At 47.7% G+C, this 17950-nt stretch overlaps 1 protein-coding gene across 2 annotated transcripts in view; it reads left to right on the top strand.

Moving 5' to 3' along the window:
- LOC133374133 (ras GTPase-activating protein 4-like) overlaps positions 1 to 14099 on the top strand; it is a 97090-nt gene extending 82991 nt beyond the window's left edge. For both annotated transcript variants that reach the window (XM_061604645.1, XM_061604644.1), the window contains 8 exons: positions 1909 to 2046; positions 3569 to 3713; positions 5826 to 5995; positions 8583 to 8720; positions 10173 to 10308; positions 11405 to 11525; positions 11721 to 11785; positions 12037 to 14099. In XM_061604645.1, coding sequence (XP_061460629.1) covers positions 1909 to 2046; positions 3569 to 3713; positions 5826 to 5995; positions 8583 to 8720; positions 10173 to 10308; positions 11405 to 11525; positions 11721 to 11785; positions 12037 to 12173 — 1050 coding nt within the window. In that variant the 3' untranslated portion in view covers positions 12174 to 14099. The remainder of the gene's footprint in view (positions 1 to 1908; positions 2047 to 3568; positions 3714 to 5825; positions 5996 to 8582; positions 8721 to 10172; positions 10309 to 11404; positions 11526 to 11720; positions 11786 to 12036) is intronic.
- Positions 14100 to 17950: the final 3851 nt, after the last annotated feature.

Below are 17950 nucleotides of genomic sequence, written 5' to 3'. Positions count from 1 at the left end.
CCTTGCATGCAGCAGGCCCCAGGTTCAATCCACAATGGCATCTCCAGGTAGGGCTGGGAGAGCTGCTGCCAGTCAGTGTAGGCGATATTGAGCTAGATGTACCAGTGATCTGACTCGGTATAAGACTGCTTCATAGACCCTGGTTTGGTTGTAGTGTTAGCATCCCTTTCCACATCTATTTTATTTATTTATTATTTGATTTACATCCCGCCCTTCCTCCCAGCAGGAGCCCAGGGCGGCAAACAAAAGCACTGAAAACACTTTAAAACATCATAAAAGCAGACTTTAAAGTACATTAAAACAAAACATCTTTAAAAACATGTTTTTAAAAAGCTTTCAAGATATCTTTTAAAAAAAGGTTAAAAACATATTAAAAAGCAATTCCAGCACAGACGCAGACGGGGATGAGGTCTCTACTTAAAAGGGTTGTTAAAAGGGTTGCAGGCGCCGAAAAGATAGCAGAGATGGCACCTGTCTAATAATTAAGGGGAGGGAGTTCCACAGGGTAGGTGCCGCCACACTAAAGGTCCGTTTCCTCTGTTGTGTGGAACGGACCTCCTGATAAGATGGTATCTGCAGGAGGCCCTCACCTGCAGAGCACAGTGATCGGCTGGGTATATAAGGAGTAAGACGGTCTTTCAAGTATCCTGGTCTCAAGCTGTATAGGGCTTTGTACACCAAAACTAGAACCTTGAACTTGGCCCAGTAGCAAATGGGCAGCCAGTGCAGTTCTTTCAGCAGTGGGGTGACATGTTGGCGATACTCTGCCCCAGTAAACAGTCTCGCCGCCGCATTTTGAAGAAGCGACCAAGAAACCTAATAAAATAACAACTCTTTTTCATGCAATAGAGTAAAACTCAACTACAATTAGATTGAGCACACTCTCTAAAACTCTCATGGGAATGTAGGAAGCTGCCTTATACTGACTCAGACCAATGGTCCATCTAGCTCAGTATTGCCTGCTCTGACTGGCAGCTGCCCTGCAGGGTTTGAGGTTGGGGACATTCCCAGCCCTAACTGGAGATTCCAGAGATTGGACCTGGGACCTTCTGCATGCAAGGCAGATGTTCTTACACTTAGCTACACCTTTCACCCAACTCAGATGTGGCCTGATATGCCACACTAGCTCCTTCTGTTTGGAGTTTTCTTTCATTTAAAGCATCTATAGTTTTACATTGACCATGGTATTCTTCTGAGCCGACTTGGTGAGATGAGTATCGGAGGCACTCTTTTAGAGTGGTTCCAATCCTATCTCCAGGGTCGTTTTCAGAGAATAGCATTGGGAGATTGTCTTTCAGCCCCTTGACAGTTGTGCTGTGGGGTGCCGTAGGGTACCGTCCCCCATGCTGTTTAACATCTATATGAAGCCCTTGGGAGAAGTCATCGGGAGATTTGGGGCAAGGTGTCAGTAGTACGCTTATGATACCCAGTCCTATTTCTCTGTATCATCAGAATCGGGAGAGACTGTGCAAGCCCTGGACCGCTGCCTGGACTCGGTGGTGGGCTGGATGAGGGCCAATAAACTGACTCTGAATCCTAGTTTGCTCTGAGTGACGGGCTCCCTGGGGTTTCGGACAGAGTTCTCTCCCAGCCCTAGCTATGCTGGGGATTGAAACTGCATGCAAAGCTACAGCCCTTCCTGAAATAGGAGACTACCTGGGCCTCATGGTCCAATATGGCTGGGCTTTTGTTGTGTTTCTTGGGCAGCGGAGGTGATTGCGGGGGGAATTAACCAGCACCAATTGGGGCAGGAGCATCCATTGCAGTTTTATTGCCAAGAATTTTCCCTTGAGGACCGGGAGCTTTGTTGTGGCCTGTTAATGCTAACAGGCAGCGAGCACTTTCTCTTTCTCTCTTCATCCCTTTTGGACATCAAGATCTGTGCTGCTACTTCTTTTCCACTTGCAGAATGTGAAATTTATTGCCATCACCAGCTTCCTCTGCCTCCGTTTCCTCTCCCCGGCAATCATGTCCCCCAAGTTATTCCACCTGCGAGAGAAGCATGCAGACGCCCGCACCAGCCGAGCTCTGCTGCTCCTGGCCAAGGTAAGGGCCGGCCTAGTCATTGCTAGGGATGGGATCTGTCAGCAGGTGCCAGTTTCAAAGCATTTTGTCGACCCAACAGGCTGGCAGAGAGTCAAGTCCGTTCTTTGTCCAATAGCTGCTGCTTTTACTCATCTGTATTTTTTTTCACTCGGAAAAAATATTGATATTAATATTGATATGTTGAAGGAAACATTGATATTTTGAAAGAAATACCTATATTTCCTTTAAAAATATCAAAACTTTGATATTTTTAGAGAAAATATTGATAAATTATTCTTACAATTGAAGTTTTAGAGGCGGATTTTTGATGCCAGGCATCAGGCAGGGCTTGAGACCTCAGCAAGGCCCACCAATAACGCTTTCCCTAGAACTCCCACCCCCCATTTAAAATAAAAATCTTGGCACTGATCAGCACTGAGTAGGGTTGGGCAAGAAATTTGATGCAGTGCACAGTTCAAGCCAAATCTATCAAATCTGCACTTTCCGAAACAATATGTGAACCGAAACACAGCCGTCTTTTGAAATTCACATTCTAATTCTGCAGTGCAGTTCGCCAACCAAACAGTGTTTACAAAAATGCATATGTTAGGGGAAAGTTTGCATAAAAATGAATATATCTGTGAAAATAACATACAAAATGCATTATATGACTAGAAATGGTTTGCAAAAATGTGTGCATTCGTCAAAACTCCCTACAAGAATGTGTTTATTAGGAGAACCATACTAAAATGCTGGGAAATTTTCATGAGGATATTTTAAAAGAAAAAATTGCAAATTGCTGCAGAAATGTGGAGAACTGAACTTAAGATTGTAAAAATGAGAGAGAACCTTTATTGACACATTTTTCTATTCCTAGAACTGGCTGCCATTTTAATTCCCCACAATGCCCCTGATCACTCTGGGGAATTGGTGGAAATGGGAACGGCAGCTCCCAGAGCCAGCCACTTGATCCTGATTGGAGTGATGATAATGCTTCCCAATTTTCTAGGGCCATCCAGGAAGGAGGGGGTCCCTACCAGAAAGCACTAGGACACAGGCCTGTAAATTTAAAGCACATCTAATGCACATTTAAAGCACATGGCATCCCCCAAAGAACCCTGGGAATGATGGTTTCCCGCTCCCAGACTTACAACTTCCCAGCACCCTTAGCAAACTACAGTTCCCATGATTCTTTGGGGGAAGTCATGTGCTTTCAATGTGTGTTGGATGTGCTTTAAATGTATGGTGTGGTCTTTGTTCTGCCTTTCCTCTGAGGAGCCCAGGCCTGCATAGATAGTTATTCATCCCCCTCCCCTGCCAACACATTTGATCTTCCTAGCGACCCTGTGAGGTAGGTCAGGCTGAGAAATCGTGACTGGGCCCAGGCTTTCCCAGAAAACTTCATTGCCCGGTGGGGATTTGAACATGGATCTCCTCAGTCTCCAAGTCCCAATGTTCTCTAAGCCACACTGGCTCTCCTCCACTTGATTTGTGGAGTCCTTTCCTCAGCCTGTGGTCACCCCTATGAATTATTGCTCACCAGGCTGTTCAAAGCGTAGGGAATATGGATGCGGGCGCCAGCCGTACCAAGGAAGCCTGGATGGAGCCTCTGCAGCCCACCATCCAGCAGGGCGTCGCACAGATGAAGCAGTTCCTCCTTCAGCTGATTGACATTGAGGAGAAAGAAGGTTGGTGGCTGAGGGCAATGGCAAGAGGGAGGGACTGGATTGTTCTGCGTGCAGATTGGAGGGAAGGAAGGTCCCATGCAGGCCCACCAACCAATCAGTAGTTTAGTGACTAATAAACAATGCAGTGGTGGCTGGTGCCCATTGGGACCGGCGGGGCGGAAGGCAGGGAGCCCATCAGTGGGCGGAGCCAGAGCCAATGGGAGGCAGAATCAACTCATTTTAATTCTGCCCACATCCTCTTCCCTGCTGAGTTCTGCAAGGGCAACGCTGAGACTAAGGAGGAGGAGTTAGCTGACAGTCAGTGCTACCCCTTGGACAGGTTGTAAGTAAGAAGGCAGGCAGGTAGGGGCTGGGCTTAGGGCTGACAGGTTGGTGGGGCAGAGCATACTTATGCAATATTAAATATTAAATTGCATAAACATGCTTATGGATAAAACCGGTAGTTCAGAAGAAAACTGCTGTGTGGATGATGCATATTTGCATTGCAACAGGTGCCATCTTAGAAGACATTTGAGGAGGAAAGGAGAATGCCTCTTCTGACATAAATGTGGAATGCCTCTCCTTTCAGTGTGAAATAGGAATGCCTCTTCTAACATAAAAGGGGAATGCCTCTTCTTCCGACATAAAAGTGGAATGCCTCTTCTAACATGCCAGCTGCTTTTTTAATATGTCACCTGGCATCTTTTCATGGTCGTTTCAGGGCCAAGCGAAGACTTGTTTTTTTAATTCTCTCAGGTCTGTTAAGAATCAGTGTTTACACTGTTTACATCAGCTTCTCCCAACCTGCCCCCCCCAGCAATGTTTTAGACTACATTATTCCCAGCATCATATGACTGAGCTGGCTGGGGCTGATAGGAGTTATAATCCAAAACATCTGGAGGGCACTGGGTTGGAGAAGTCTGTTTTATACGCTGGATGTTTTCTTGTCATGCTGTAATACTGGGTTTATTGGTCTATTGTTTTAATTGATCTTGCCACATGAATTTTTTTGTTCTGCAATTTGTTGTTTTATGATGTATTGACATTGCCATTTTAAGTTACAAACTACCAGAAAAACAACATGGGTGGCCTTAATAAATAAATTGGGGGCACATTTTCAGCCTAGGAAATGGCTTTGAATCAATTCCTCCAACCAATACATTGGCTAAACATTCCAGCTCTATTTTAATTTTATTTTTAAAAACAAAGCAGTGTCTGGTCCATGGCAACTTTAGGGTTGGATCTCAGTGATTCAGGGTTGGGGAACCTTTTCTGGCCGGTGGGCCAGATTGTTATTTCTCCACCCCCTGGCGGAGGTGGAGGGCAGGTGGGCAGAGTCGCCCACCTGACCCTCACATGATGTCAGGTGATGCTGTGCTTTGAAGCCTGATTGTTGGGACTTCAAAGCACAGGGCGGTGCTATTTGAAAGCCCTTTTGCTGTTTGCAAAGAGATCTCAGACAGTCTCTGAGGCTCAAACAAAGAACCTTGGTCTATAAAAAAGTGCTTTTGCAAAAGGCTTTCACACAGACACCCCCCCCGACCCCCAACCACCACCACACATTGGCTGATGAGTGGAGTTTAAATCCTGCTCCCTTGGCTGGGAACAGGTACATGCAGCCAGTGCAGGATTTAATCAGTGACAGCAGCTGATGGACAGGTGAGCGTGGTTTGGGGAAAATGGCCTCGCAGGCCACATTGGACCCCCTGACGGGCCAAGATTGGCCTGTGGGCCAAAGGTTCCACACCCCGGTGGGTTTTGAAGACCCGGAGCGATTATTCCCCCTAGACCTCTAGTCTTCCTGATCTTAGCTATAACTGCCACACTGCCCTGAGATGTAAAAATGCTCAAGACAGCAGAAACAGAATTTTGTACGCAGGCAAAGAGACTGCACTGTGAACAGTTGCCCCCAGTCTGATTGTCAACCCTGCCACAAAAATTCCTAGGTGGCAAGCCATTCTCTTTCTTTCTTAGTCTTCCTAACTGCAAGATGGGGCTAAATTTTAATGATCTCCCTTATAGAGTAGCTGTGAGGCACTTGGAATGCTAGGGTTTTCTTTAAAAAAATAAAAATCAAATTCAGTTAATTTTTGTTCTGAATTCATGCATATGGATTGTGAATGTTCCTTGCAGAATTAGACCTGCAGAAAGCCCTCTCCCTGCAGACCCAGGTTGTGAAAGAAGGGCATCTCTTTATCCATAAGATGAAGAGCAAAGGCTCTCTCATCTCTTCCTCCTTTAAGAAGCTCTACTTCTCCCTAACCAGCGAGGCCCTCAGCTATACCAAGACACCAAACTCCAAGGTAAGGAGATAGCAGAGACTCGGTGATTGATAGGCTGATGCCCCTGGGAAGCCAAGTTGCTTGCTACAGACGCTCCTCTGGAGGTGGACATTAGACCTGGCAGGGAGTTGACGTGAGGGATGGGAGGGCAGCTTGTAGCAGTGGAAAAGAGGTCCCAGTCTCAATGAGGCGGTAAACCAGTGTCTGGGCTGTGGCAGTGCAAACTGCAATGTGGGATCTTGCATGATTTGAATGCTCCTCCAAGGCTAGGCTAGAACTTTTTCTCCCCACACAGGCTAGTTTTCTGTGTGCAGGGAATGTTACTATATCATAGGATTATAGAGTTGGGAGGTACCTTAAAGGACATCTAGTCCAGCCCCCTGCTCAGTGGAGGATCCGCATGCAGGATGTGACTACAGTTTTTGTGGCAGATAGCCAATACCTCCATCGAGGGAGAGCTGACCAGCACCCAAGGTAGTTTGCTCCACTGTCTTAGTAGCTTCACATATACCAAGTGTGGTGAACCTTTGGCCCTCCAGATGTTGCTGGACTACAACTCCCATCAGCCCCAGAAAGCATGGCCAATGGCCAGGGATGATGGGATTTCAGCAACAGCTGGAGGGCCACAGGTTCCCCATGTCTGACCTATACACTCGTGGGGTCTGAACTGGCGGTGACTGACCAGGAATGAGATCTTGGGGTCGTAGCACGATGGAGCTGTCGACTAAGGTGTGTGACAGCTGTGAAAAAGGCAAATTCCATGCTGGGGATCATTAGGAAAGGAACCGAAAATAAAACTGCTGGTATCATAATGCCATTGCACAAAGCTGTGGTGTGGCTGCGATTAGAATACTGTGTACGGTTCTGGTCGCCTCACCTCAAAAAGGATATTATAGAGTTGGAAAAGGTTCAGAAGAGGGCAACCAGAATGATCAAGGGGATGGAGCGACTCCCTTACGAGGAAAGGTTGCAGCATTTGGGGCTCCTTAGTTTAGAAGAAAGGCGAGTCACTGGCAGCATGATAGAAGCGTATAAAATGATGCACGGCAAGGAGAAAGTGGATAGAGAAAAGCTTTTCTCCCTCTCTTTTAACGCTAGAACTGGTGGACATCCAGTGGAGCTGAATGTTGGAAGATTCAGGAGAGACAAAAAAGAAATTCTTCTTCACACATCTTATAATGTAACTGTGGAATTCGCTCCCAGAGGAGGCAGCGATGGCCACCGACTTGGATGGCTTTAAAAACGGATTAGACAAATTCATGGCCTGTGCTGCTATTAATGGCTAGTACAGGCGGGCCCCGCTTATACGGCAGGTTCTGTTCCGTACTGCCACCGAAAAGCGGAAACCACCAAAAAGCGGAACCCATTGACGATAATGGTGCGCATTGTGTAAAACTGACGCAAAAATGGCGCGTGACGAGCAAAAACCACTGTAAAAGCGGAACAAGCTCCTTAAAGCAGGGACTTTCCCTAATTGAAAGTCGCCGCATTAGCTCCGTAAAGTGGGGCCCGCCTGTATCCACAGTGGCTATGTTCTACCCACACTGTCAGGCTATATGCCTCTAAATCTCAGTTGTGGAAATTGTAAGTGGGGAGAGCTGCTGTTGCACTCAAGTCTTGCAGGCTTCCTACAACAGGCATCTGGTTGGCCACTGTGGGAACAGGATGCTGGCCTAGATGTGGCCCACTGATCCAGCAGGCTCCTCTTATCTCACGTTTTCATGCCGTTGGAAAATTTCTCTGAACAGTCAGCCAAAATATGCCTCACTGCCATTTTCACCTACTGCTTCTAGCGTGGCTGTTTGGTGTGACCGAGAATGCATTTGCTCCATTTTCTGCATGACAGCCCTTCAAGCATTTAAAGGCAGCTATTGAGACTTTGTCTTCTCTATTCTTCGGGCTAAACAGATCCAGCTCTCTTAGCCATTCTTTGTTGGACTTTGTTTTCAGACTCCCCGGGTGTAAACGCGGTTGGACTCTTGCTGATGCTTCCTTCTTAGGTTCAACTTGTAAAATACATTACGCTTTTAAACAGAATATCTTCAGCCAACTAAAATGCAATCTGTTGCTTTTAATTACAAATGCAAACTGTCTTGTAAAGAAGTGTTACCATTTGAACTGCCAGCATGAAGTAGGAACCCCATCAAAGGAAAGGAAAGACTTACCCAGCCAATTTGATTATAGTCCCTTACTCTCTGACTTCTATGCTAATCTGTCATAGCTTGAAAGCCTCATTACCACCTCATTCACTTGCCCGAGCAAGGAGAATCTGTCATTTACTCTGGCACTCTGGCAGATAATGTCATCGCTCATGCTGTGAAAAATGTCCTGGAGCTCCACTCTCCTGCATTCCCCTTCTGTTGCAAAGTCATGGAGGAAGAGAGGTCTTGCAATGTCTCTTCACCACTTGGGTTGTATGGAACCTCCGTGTGCAGGAGCAGTCTATCTGTGAATACCAATTGATGAAAGGCAGCAACAACAGGGGAGGTCTGCTGCCATCATGGCCTCCTGGAAGGGTCTAGTTGACCACGGGCATAGGCAGGGACATGTTGGACTCGACGGGCGTTTGCCTGACCTCTTCTGACATGCTTATGGGACTGTCTTTCAGAAAAGCTCCTCCATTTCGTTGGCCAGCATCCGGGCAGTCGAGAAGGTAGAGGAGAAAAGCTTTGGCAACTCCCACGTCATGCAGATCGTCTATGCCAATGACGCCGGGCAGGAGGACACGGCTTACCTGCAGTGCAAGGTGGAGGCCGCCGGGCGTAGTTGGTGGTCCTGCTTCGGAGGGGAGGGAGAACCAGGCGCAGCCATGGCGGATGCTTGGTCGTTCCAGCACCAGACTTCCACCCCTAAAGCTGCAAGGCTCAGAGGTGGTGTAACAAGCGTAAGGAAACGCAGGCCCAGGAGAACCCAGTGGCGACTGGTGGCTCCCATGGCAGTGTGGCAGTGGAATCTGCTCCAGGTTTTAATCTGAACTTTGGCTAAACAGTCCAGCAATATTTTAATTTTCTTTTTAAAGAAAAGGTGTTTCTGGTGTCTGGCAGCGTTACGGTTGGTCTTGGTGAGTCAGGGGTGAACAGCGGGCCAGATCATGGCCTTTCCATTCCCTGGCAGGCCAGATTGGACAGGTGGGCAGGGTCACCCAGCTGTCTCTCACCTGACATGAGGTCATATTGCACTTTGAAGCCCCAGCTTTTGAGACTTCAAAGCACAGAGCAGTGCTGTTTGAAAGCCCTTTTGCTGTTTGCTGAGGGCTCTCGGGCAGCCCCCACACTCCTTGGATAGCTCCTTGAACATTAAGACTAAAACATGGAGCGGATTCCACTGCCCCACTGACCTGGAGCTACCAGTCGCCATTGCCAGGACTGGAATGTCACCTCTCTGACTGGCTACACCCTGTTTCCTCAGGCCACCCCTTCTGTCAGGCCTGCTGTGCGCTCTCATTGAGTATTTTGGCCTAGCTGGAATGTGTCTCTGATGATGCTTCTTCCTCGCCTGCGTGGAGGATAGAGAGGGTGCGTGCAGATACTAATCCACTGCACAAAGGCAAAATTTGCATTTGTTGCTCCGCCTACACTCAAAGTCCTCTACTGCATGGACCTTGGAAGGTTCCCCAGGAGGGAATGCGGCCCTTGGGCTGAAAAATGTCCCCCCCCCGCTATAAAGAGGAGGGTGGGAAAGCTGCTGCCCTCTGGATATTGTTGGATGCTAACTCCCATCAGCAAGGACAATAGTCCAGCAGAGTTTGGTGTCTGCTGCAGTGGAATACAGAAATAAATAGCCTGGTAAGACTTGGTTGAAAGTGTAGAGAGACCTCAAGTTATTACCTAAAGTTATTCAGACTACAGAACATGTGGCCATTGTAAAGCCACGAGGCTCACGCTCACAGGCACCATCTCTGTCTGACTAGAAAGGAAGAGGAAGGAAGTAAAGCCTGAGAAAAACCAACAAGTACTTGCTAAAGCAGGAATCAGTGAGGGAAGAATAGCTTGCCTTTCTCTCTGTCGGCCACCACTGATTCAGGTTGCTTGTTACAAGCGTTGGTGCTTTACTCCAAACGATGCAAAGCAGTATGACAGAGTTTTGCAGAAGAACTAGGAAAAAGACACTGTTGGGATTGCAACCTGCAATGCCTGCTTGACCCAAGAGCAGAAAACAGTATACTTAATCCCCCACTCTGCCCTACATGTGTTTCCAGTGTGTGAATGAGCTCAACCAGTGGTTGTCAGCCTTGCGGAAGGTCTGTGTGAACAATGCAGGGATGCTGTGCTCCTATCACCCGGGCGTCTTCCGAGGAGACAAATGGAGCTGCTGCCACCAAAGGGACAAATCCGGTACTGCATGCTCGCTTGGCCAATACCACCTCACTGACATCGGGTGACAGTTGTCTTCCATCTCAATAGAACAGTTGTTTAGCAAGATATAATTTTTGAAGTGAACAAAACTTAGAGAAAGTCAAGAAAAGTCAAGTTCCTCAGTGGTGGAGCCTCTTCCTTGTGTGTAGAAGTTCAGTCCCCAAAGGCTGGGAGAAACTCCCTGCGTGAAACCCTAAAGAGCTGCTGCCAGTCAGTGTAGACAATACTGAGCTAGATGGACCCATGCTCCGACTCAGTCTAAGGCAGCCTCCAATGTTCCTAAATGAATAATATATCCCAGCCTTTGCCAAACTTTTCTGTGGCGGCCTGGAATTCCCTCCCACAAGAGATTTGGCTGTCCATTTTTTTTTTGGTGACTCTTTTTTGGACTCCAACTCCCATCATCCCTGACTGCTGGCTATACTGGCTGGTGCTGATGGGAGTTGTAGTCCAATAATATCTGGAGGGCCACTGGTTTCCCACCCCTGAGTTAGATCTCGCAACGGCCTTCCCTTTGTCATGAGTAAGCCCCAGCAAAACCTTACTGAAAATGGGAGAAAGGCCTGTTAGTAGGGGAGGAATTCTATTCCGTTTGCATTTGAAGCCGGATGTATCAAATTTCCGAAACAATGTGGAAGGGAAACACAGCCATCCTTTGAAATTTGCACTTAATCTCAATTTTGTGGTGCAGGTCTCCAACCAATCAATGCTTGCAGAAATGCAAATGTTAGGGGGGAAATGTGCATAAAATTAACATAAAACAGCATATGATAATGCATTATATTAGAAGAAACTGCTTGCAAGAATGTGTACCTTAGTCAAAATTGCATACAGACGTGGGTTTGTTAGGGGAAATTTGCACTAAAATGCTGAAGAATTTTCAGGAGGATTTTTTAAAAATATCCTCAAATTGCTCCAGAAATGCAGAGAATTGAATTTAAGGTTGGAAAAATTAGGAAACTGAGAGAACCAGAACTGCCAGAACCTGCCATCCATACCTGTTAGGTATGTGATATAACTTGCGCCTCCTTAAACAAACCTCACTTTAAAAGGACAACCCTCCTTTGCCCCCTAGGACTGGGGTGTGACAAAACCCGGCATGGAGTTACTTTGCGGGAATGGAACGACCCTTTGGATCCTGACTTAGAGGCTCAGCTGATCTTCCGCCACTTGCTTGGAGTGCAAGAGGTGATGAGGTAAGTGGGCTAGCTGTTCCTTCCTTGCTGGATGACAAGGCATGCCAAGTGAGCGGGCCTTGCTTTTTAAATTGTTTTTATGGGTTTTGATGGTGTCCTATATAAATAATCATAGAACACGCTGTTCATTCTGGGGTTGAACTAATTGTAGGGGGCACTAACCACTAACCCCTTTTCATTTCTTCCTGTCCAAAGGGAAAAGTATTTGGAACTGTCAGCTCTGGAGAAAGATGAAAATTTTAATTTGAGCCAAAATGCAGGTATGACTCTTTAACGGTTTAAATGTGGAGAGTAGGGTTTTATCTCTTCCCTTCCTCAGAGAATGAAACACTTTGCAGTCCAAATACTGTGAGGGAGGGAGAGTGATCAGTGTGGCTGGGATTGAAACAGTGCAGAGGGGCAGGTGAACCCTGTTAAGCTTATGTGGCCTCTGGTGGTGGTGGTTAGGGGCTGCCATTTTAATTTCCCACAGTGTCCTACACATCATCGTGATTGCTCTCTCCCACTGCAGACCCTCAAAGTGCCGATGCCCCTAGCAGGTTTTTCCAGGTGTTGCAAGATCTTGAAGAAATTCACCGTAAGGAGTGTTCCCGGTTGAGCGACTTGGCCAACCAGGACCAAAATCGTCTTGTGGAACTGCAGACGTGATTGTTTTCTTGGGATAGACCCACCTCTGGTTAATTCAGGCAGATCTGCTGCCAAACACCTAGAATGACGGGTCTCTCTCTCTGTCTCTCTCTCTGTCTCTCTCTCTGTCTCTCTCTCTGTCTCTCTCTCTGTCTCTCTCTCTGTCTCTCTCTCTGTCTCTCTCTCTGTCTCTCTCTCTCTCTCTGGGATGGAGTGGCCCTGATTCTCATAAGGCCATAACATGGATTCCTTCTCCTTTTAAGCCACCCTGATTGGTCCTGGGAACCCGGACAACCAAACTGAGATCAGTTTAGAAGAAAGACCCAGCAGAACAATCCTCTGTAGGCAGCTCCACCAAGGCCCAGTTCAGTTTTACACAAACAAACAAGTGTAACAGCCCTTTGATTAACCCATCCTGAAGAAGTCCAGACCTTAGCCCCAATCAGTGGAGGCTGATCCATTGGGGTGAATGGGGCACTGCCCCACCAACCTCAATCTGCCCTCAGCCAGCACTCACTTGCCTGTCTTCTTACTTGCAACCTATCAAGGGGGCGGCCCTGGCCGTCAGCTTCCTCTTCGTCTCAGTGTCACCATTGCAGAAGTCATAAGAGAGATGGGTAGGGCCAAAACGTGAAAGAGTTGGGTCTGATTGTCATTGGGTCTGGCTCCACTTCCGCTCTACAAGTCCCAAAGGGCACCAGCCGCCACTGGCCTCAACAGAGCATCAAAGCTGGTTGTTTCATTGCCTGTGATTGTCAAACAGAACTTGGCATTCTTAAGAACTGCAGACTTATTTTTTTTAAAAAAAGAAGTAGATTTCTAGACCTTACAGTGACAAAGATGCTCTTGAATGTAGAAGTCTCCCATGTCCGGGGTTTCTCTTTGTTTCTTCCTTTATGAACTTTCCTCACATACCCCATTAGCAGTCTGAATGCTGAGAAATGGCAAGTCTGCCCCCCATGGAAGAACTTGCTAGCCTCAGTAGCGATGGTTGCCCTAGAAAGGCCACATTATCTGGAAAAAGGGCTGGGATGCTTGAGTGGGTCACAAACAAAGATAATTAAGGCCAGCCCTACCATTGAACAGGGTGCAGTGGCCACCGCAGATGACAGATCTCCGCTAAAGGGTATGTAGAAAACTGCCAAACTCTGTATGTGAGATGCAATCTTGGGTACCAACTTAGATGGCTTTAAAAGAGGGCTAGAAAAATCCATGGAGGCTATTAGCCACGCTTGTCTGTCTGGAAACCCCATGTTTATAAGCAGTGTACCTCCAAATGCCAGATGTTGGTTACAACGAAAGAGGGCGATTATCCTTACGCCCTGCATGCAGCCTTCCTGGAGGGATCTGGCTGCCCAGCGTGAGGAAACGGGATACTGGACTCTGGAGGCTGTATTCAGCTAAGTCCTGCTCAGAGTTAATGAGCCTAAGCTAGTCGTGTCTGTTAACTTCAGTGGATCTACTCTGAGTCAGTGGTGGCTGGTGGCTCCATGTCAGCAGGGCAGTGGGATCTGCGTTGGGTTTTTGTCTAAACATTCAAGGAGTTTTGACCAGTGCCGTTTGAATCTTCTGCCTCAGCTCCGCAAATATCTCGCTCCATCTCTCAGCCAGACCAGGTGGGATGTATATATTTTTCACAGCTCAGCAATATCTTTAGGTGACTTTTGTACAAATATAATTTGCATGCCATAATAGACGTGTGCCATTGCAATATAGCTAAGAGGGAAGAATAGTTCAGCTGACGGGACCCACAGCCCTCTGCGTGTTTTTGGACTCCAGTTCCATCCCTGGACTATTGGCTGTGCTGGGAGGCTGATGGGAGCTGCAATATCCCGGAGGGCCGCTGGTTCCCTATCTCTGGAATCGTCGTTTCAGCCTTCTGGACAGCACCCCACCCCGCAAGCCAGCAACTACTCTTAATGCCAAATAAAGCCTCTTTTATCTTAAGCTCCATCTCGTCTGAGTCTTGTATGTGGCAGTTGCTGTCTTTTGAAGTGAGCCAGGCTCGCCTAGTGGTCAGAGTGTCATATCAGGGGCAGAGAAACCTGCATTCGAACCCCCGGCCAGCCATGAATCCCTCTAAAGTAACCTTGGGCCTGTGGCTGCCTCTAACCTACCTTGCAGGCTTGTTGTGAGAATGAAAGGGGAGGAGCTGAACTCTGAATGCATCCTGGAAGGAAGGGTGAAATTATAAAGGTAAATACAGAAGGCATTCCCAGCACCGGAGGCTGGTCTAGGAGGGCAAGTTCCCCCCAAACATTGGCTCTGGTTGCACCTGTTGTTATCTCTGGCTCTGCCTAGCGCTGGGCTCTGGCCTTCCGTCCCACCACTCTCAAGCGGCACCAGGCAGCCACCAGAGGACTGTTGGAGTGTGGAGCAGGCCCTGCTGGATGCAGCAGGGCTTGCCTCAGAATAAACATGCCCGATCAGTGCAGAAGGACCTGAGACGCTGCCTTGTGCCAACTCAGACTGTTGGTCCACCCAGCGCTACGTGGTCTGAACCAGAGACAGAGAACCTCAGGGCCTGGGGTCAGATGTGGCCCTCCAGGCCACTCTCCCCAAGCCATACCCCTCCCCAGCCCTGCTTCACACCCTCCTTGAGCGTTGCTGCCTGGCTGGCGTGCGCCCTTCAGCTCCGGCAACGCCTCTTGCTTGTGCGGAGTGTGCAAAGGGGAAATTCACATTTGTTGCTCCGCCCACTTTTGCCTCTGGCCCCGACCACCAATGGCATGCGGCCCCTGGAAGGTTTCCCAGCAGGGAACATGACCCTTGGGGTGAAGACGTTTCCTCAGCCCTGGTCAACACTGACCGGCAGCGTGTCTCTGGCAGGGAGTCTTTTCCAGGCCTGCCTGGAGATGCTGTCAGGGATTGAACATGGTGGCTTCTGCATGCAACGTAGATGTTCTACCACTGAGCTATGGACCCTTCCCCAAAACCGAATCCCCCTCCCCAGCTTTGAAACTACTGTAGGCTTCTCCAGTTCCTCTCCTGGTGATGAGTATGGCGCCACCTTGTGGACGAACATGACAAGCGACTAGCCGCCCTCCTGACAACTGCACCGGCAGAAATAGGTGGTGATTCCAACCCACTCTCTGGCACCAAGGTTGGAAGGAAGGCTGCAGGATCGCCGGCCACTACGTGACCAGGGCACCTAGAATGTGTGGTGTAGTGGTTAGGATGTCTGTCTGGGACCTGGGAGAGACCAGGGTTCAAATCCCCACTCGGCTATTTATTTATTTATTTATTTATTTATGCTTTTAAACCGCCCTATAGCAACGAGCTCTCAGGGCGGTGTACAGCAAAATAAAACCACATTTAAAAAACGAACAAGTGTGGATTAAAACATACAATATAAAACATATTTAAAAACAAAATTAAAATATGAATAAAATAAAAATACAATTACAGTTAAGTTTAAAATAAAATTAAATTTAAGTTTAAAAGTTTAAAATGCCTGGGCGAAGAGGTAGGTTTTTACCTGGCGCCGAAAAGATAACAAAGAAGGCGCCAGGCATATCTCATCTGGGAGGGCATTCCATAATTCGGGGGCCACCACTGAAAAGGCCCTAGATCTAATTGTTGTTCTCCGGGCCTCCCTATGAGTTGGGACCCGGAGAAGGGCCTTAGATGTCGAGCGCAGTGAACGGGTAGGTACATAGCGAGAGAGGCGTTCCATCAGATATTGCGGTCCGATGCCGTTAGGGGCTTTATAGGTAAGAACCAACACTTTGAATCTGGCCCGGAAACATATAGGTAGCCAGTGCAGTTGGGCCAGAATAGGTGTTATATGGTCGAATTTCTTCGTCCCAGTAAGAACTCTGGCCGCAGCATTCTGCACTAGCTGAAGTTTCCGAATCGTCTTCAAAGGTAACCCTACGTAGAGTGCATTACAGTAATCCAATCTAGAGGTTACCAGAGCGTGAATAACTGAGGCGAGGTTCTCCCTGTCCTGATAGGGTCGTAGTTGGGCTACCAGCCGAAGCTGGTAGAACGCATTCCGTGCCACCGAGGCTACCTGAGCCTCAAGTGACAGGAGCGGATCTAATAAGACCCCCAAACTATGGATCTGCTCCTTTAGGGGGAGTGTAACCCCATCCAGAGCAGGTCTGACATCAACCACCTGGGCAGAGTACCCCCCCACCAACAGCATCTCAGTCTTGTCAGGATTGAGTTTCAGTTTATTAGCTCTCATCCAGTCCATTATCGCGGCCAGGCAGCGGTTCAGTACATTGACAGCCTCACCTGAGGAAGATGAAAAGGAGAAGTAGAGTTGCGTATCATAAGAACATAAGAAGAGCCTGCTGGATCAGGCCAGTGGCCCATCTAGTCCAGCATCCTGTTCTCACAGTGGCCAACCAGGTGCCTGGGGGAAGCCCGCAAGCAGGACCCGAGTGCAAGAACACTCTCCCCTCCTGAGGCTTCCGGCAACTGGTTTTCAGAAGCATGCTGCCTCTGACTAGGGTGGCAAAGCACAGCCATCATGGCTAGTAGCCATTGATAGCCCTGTCCTCCATGAATTTGTCTAATCTTCTTTTAAAGCCATCCAAGCTGGTGGCCATTACTGCATCTTGTGGGAGCAAATTCCATAGTTTAACTATGCGCTGAGTAAAGAAGTACTTCCTTTTGTCTGTCCTGAATCTTCCAACATTCAGCTTCTTTGAATGTCCACGAGTTCTAGTATTATGAGAGAGGGAGAAGAACTTTTCTCTATCCACTTTCTCCATGCCATGCATAATTTTATACACTTCTATCATGTCTCCTCTGACCCGCCTTTTCTCTAAACTAAAAAGCCCCAAATGCTGCAACCTTTCCTCGTAAGGGAGTCGCTCCATCCCCTTGATCATTCTGGTTGCCCTCTTCTGAACCTTTTCCAACTCTAGAATATCCTTTTTGAGATGAGGCGACCAGAACTGTACACAGTATTCCAAATGCGGCCGCACCATAGGTTTATACAACGGCATTATGATATCGGCTGTTTTATTTTCAATACCTTTCCTAATTATCGCTAGCATGGAATTTGCATTTTTCACAGCTGCCGCACACTGGGTCGACATTTTCATCGTGCTGTCCACTACAACCCCAAGGTCTCTCTCCTGGTCGGTCACCGCCAGTTCAGACCCCATGAGCGTATATGTGAAATTAAGATTTTTTGCTCCAATATGCATAATTTTACACTTGTTTATATTGAATTGCATTTGCCATTTTTCTGCCCATTCACTCAGTTTGGAGAGGTCTTTTTGGAGCTCTTCGCAATCCCTTTTTGTTTTAACAACCCTGAACAATTTAGTGTCATCAGCAAACTTGGCCACTTCACTGCTCACTCCTAATTCTAGGTCATTAATGAACAAGTTGAAAAGTACAGGTCCCAATACCGATCCTTGAGGGACTCCACTTTCTACAGCCCTCCATTGGGAGAACTGTCCGTTTATTCCTACTCTCTGCTTTCTGCTTCTTAACCAATTTCTTATCCACAAGAGGACCTCTCCTCTTATTCCATGACTGCTAAGCTTCCTCAGAAGCCTTTGGTGAGGTGCCTTGTCAAACGCTTTTTGAAAGTCTAAGTACACTATGTCCACTGGATCACCTCTATCTATATGCTTGTTGACATGCTCAAAGAATTCTAATAGGTTACTGAGACAGGACTTTCCCTTGCAGAAGCCATGCTGGCTCTGCTTCAGCAAGGCTTGTTCTTCTATGTGCTTAGTTAATCTAGCTTTAATAATACTTTCTACCAGTTTTCCAGGGACAGAAGTTAAGCTAACTGGCCTGTAATTTCCGGGATCCCCTCTGGATCCCTT

Source organism: Rhineura floridana, chromosome 21, assembly GCF_030035675.1.
Source record: "Rhineura floridana isolate rRhiFlo1 chromosome 21, rRhiFlo1.hap2, whole genome shotgun sequence".
In the NCBI taxonomy this organism is placed as follows: domain Eukaryota; kingdom Metazoa; phylum Chordata; class Lepidosauria; order Squamata; family Rhineuridae; genus Rhineura; species Rhineura floridana.
The sequence above is the reverse complement of the archived record's forward strand: the minus strand, read 5'-3'. Positions and strand labels throughout refer to the sequence as shown.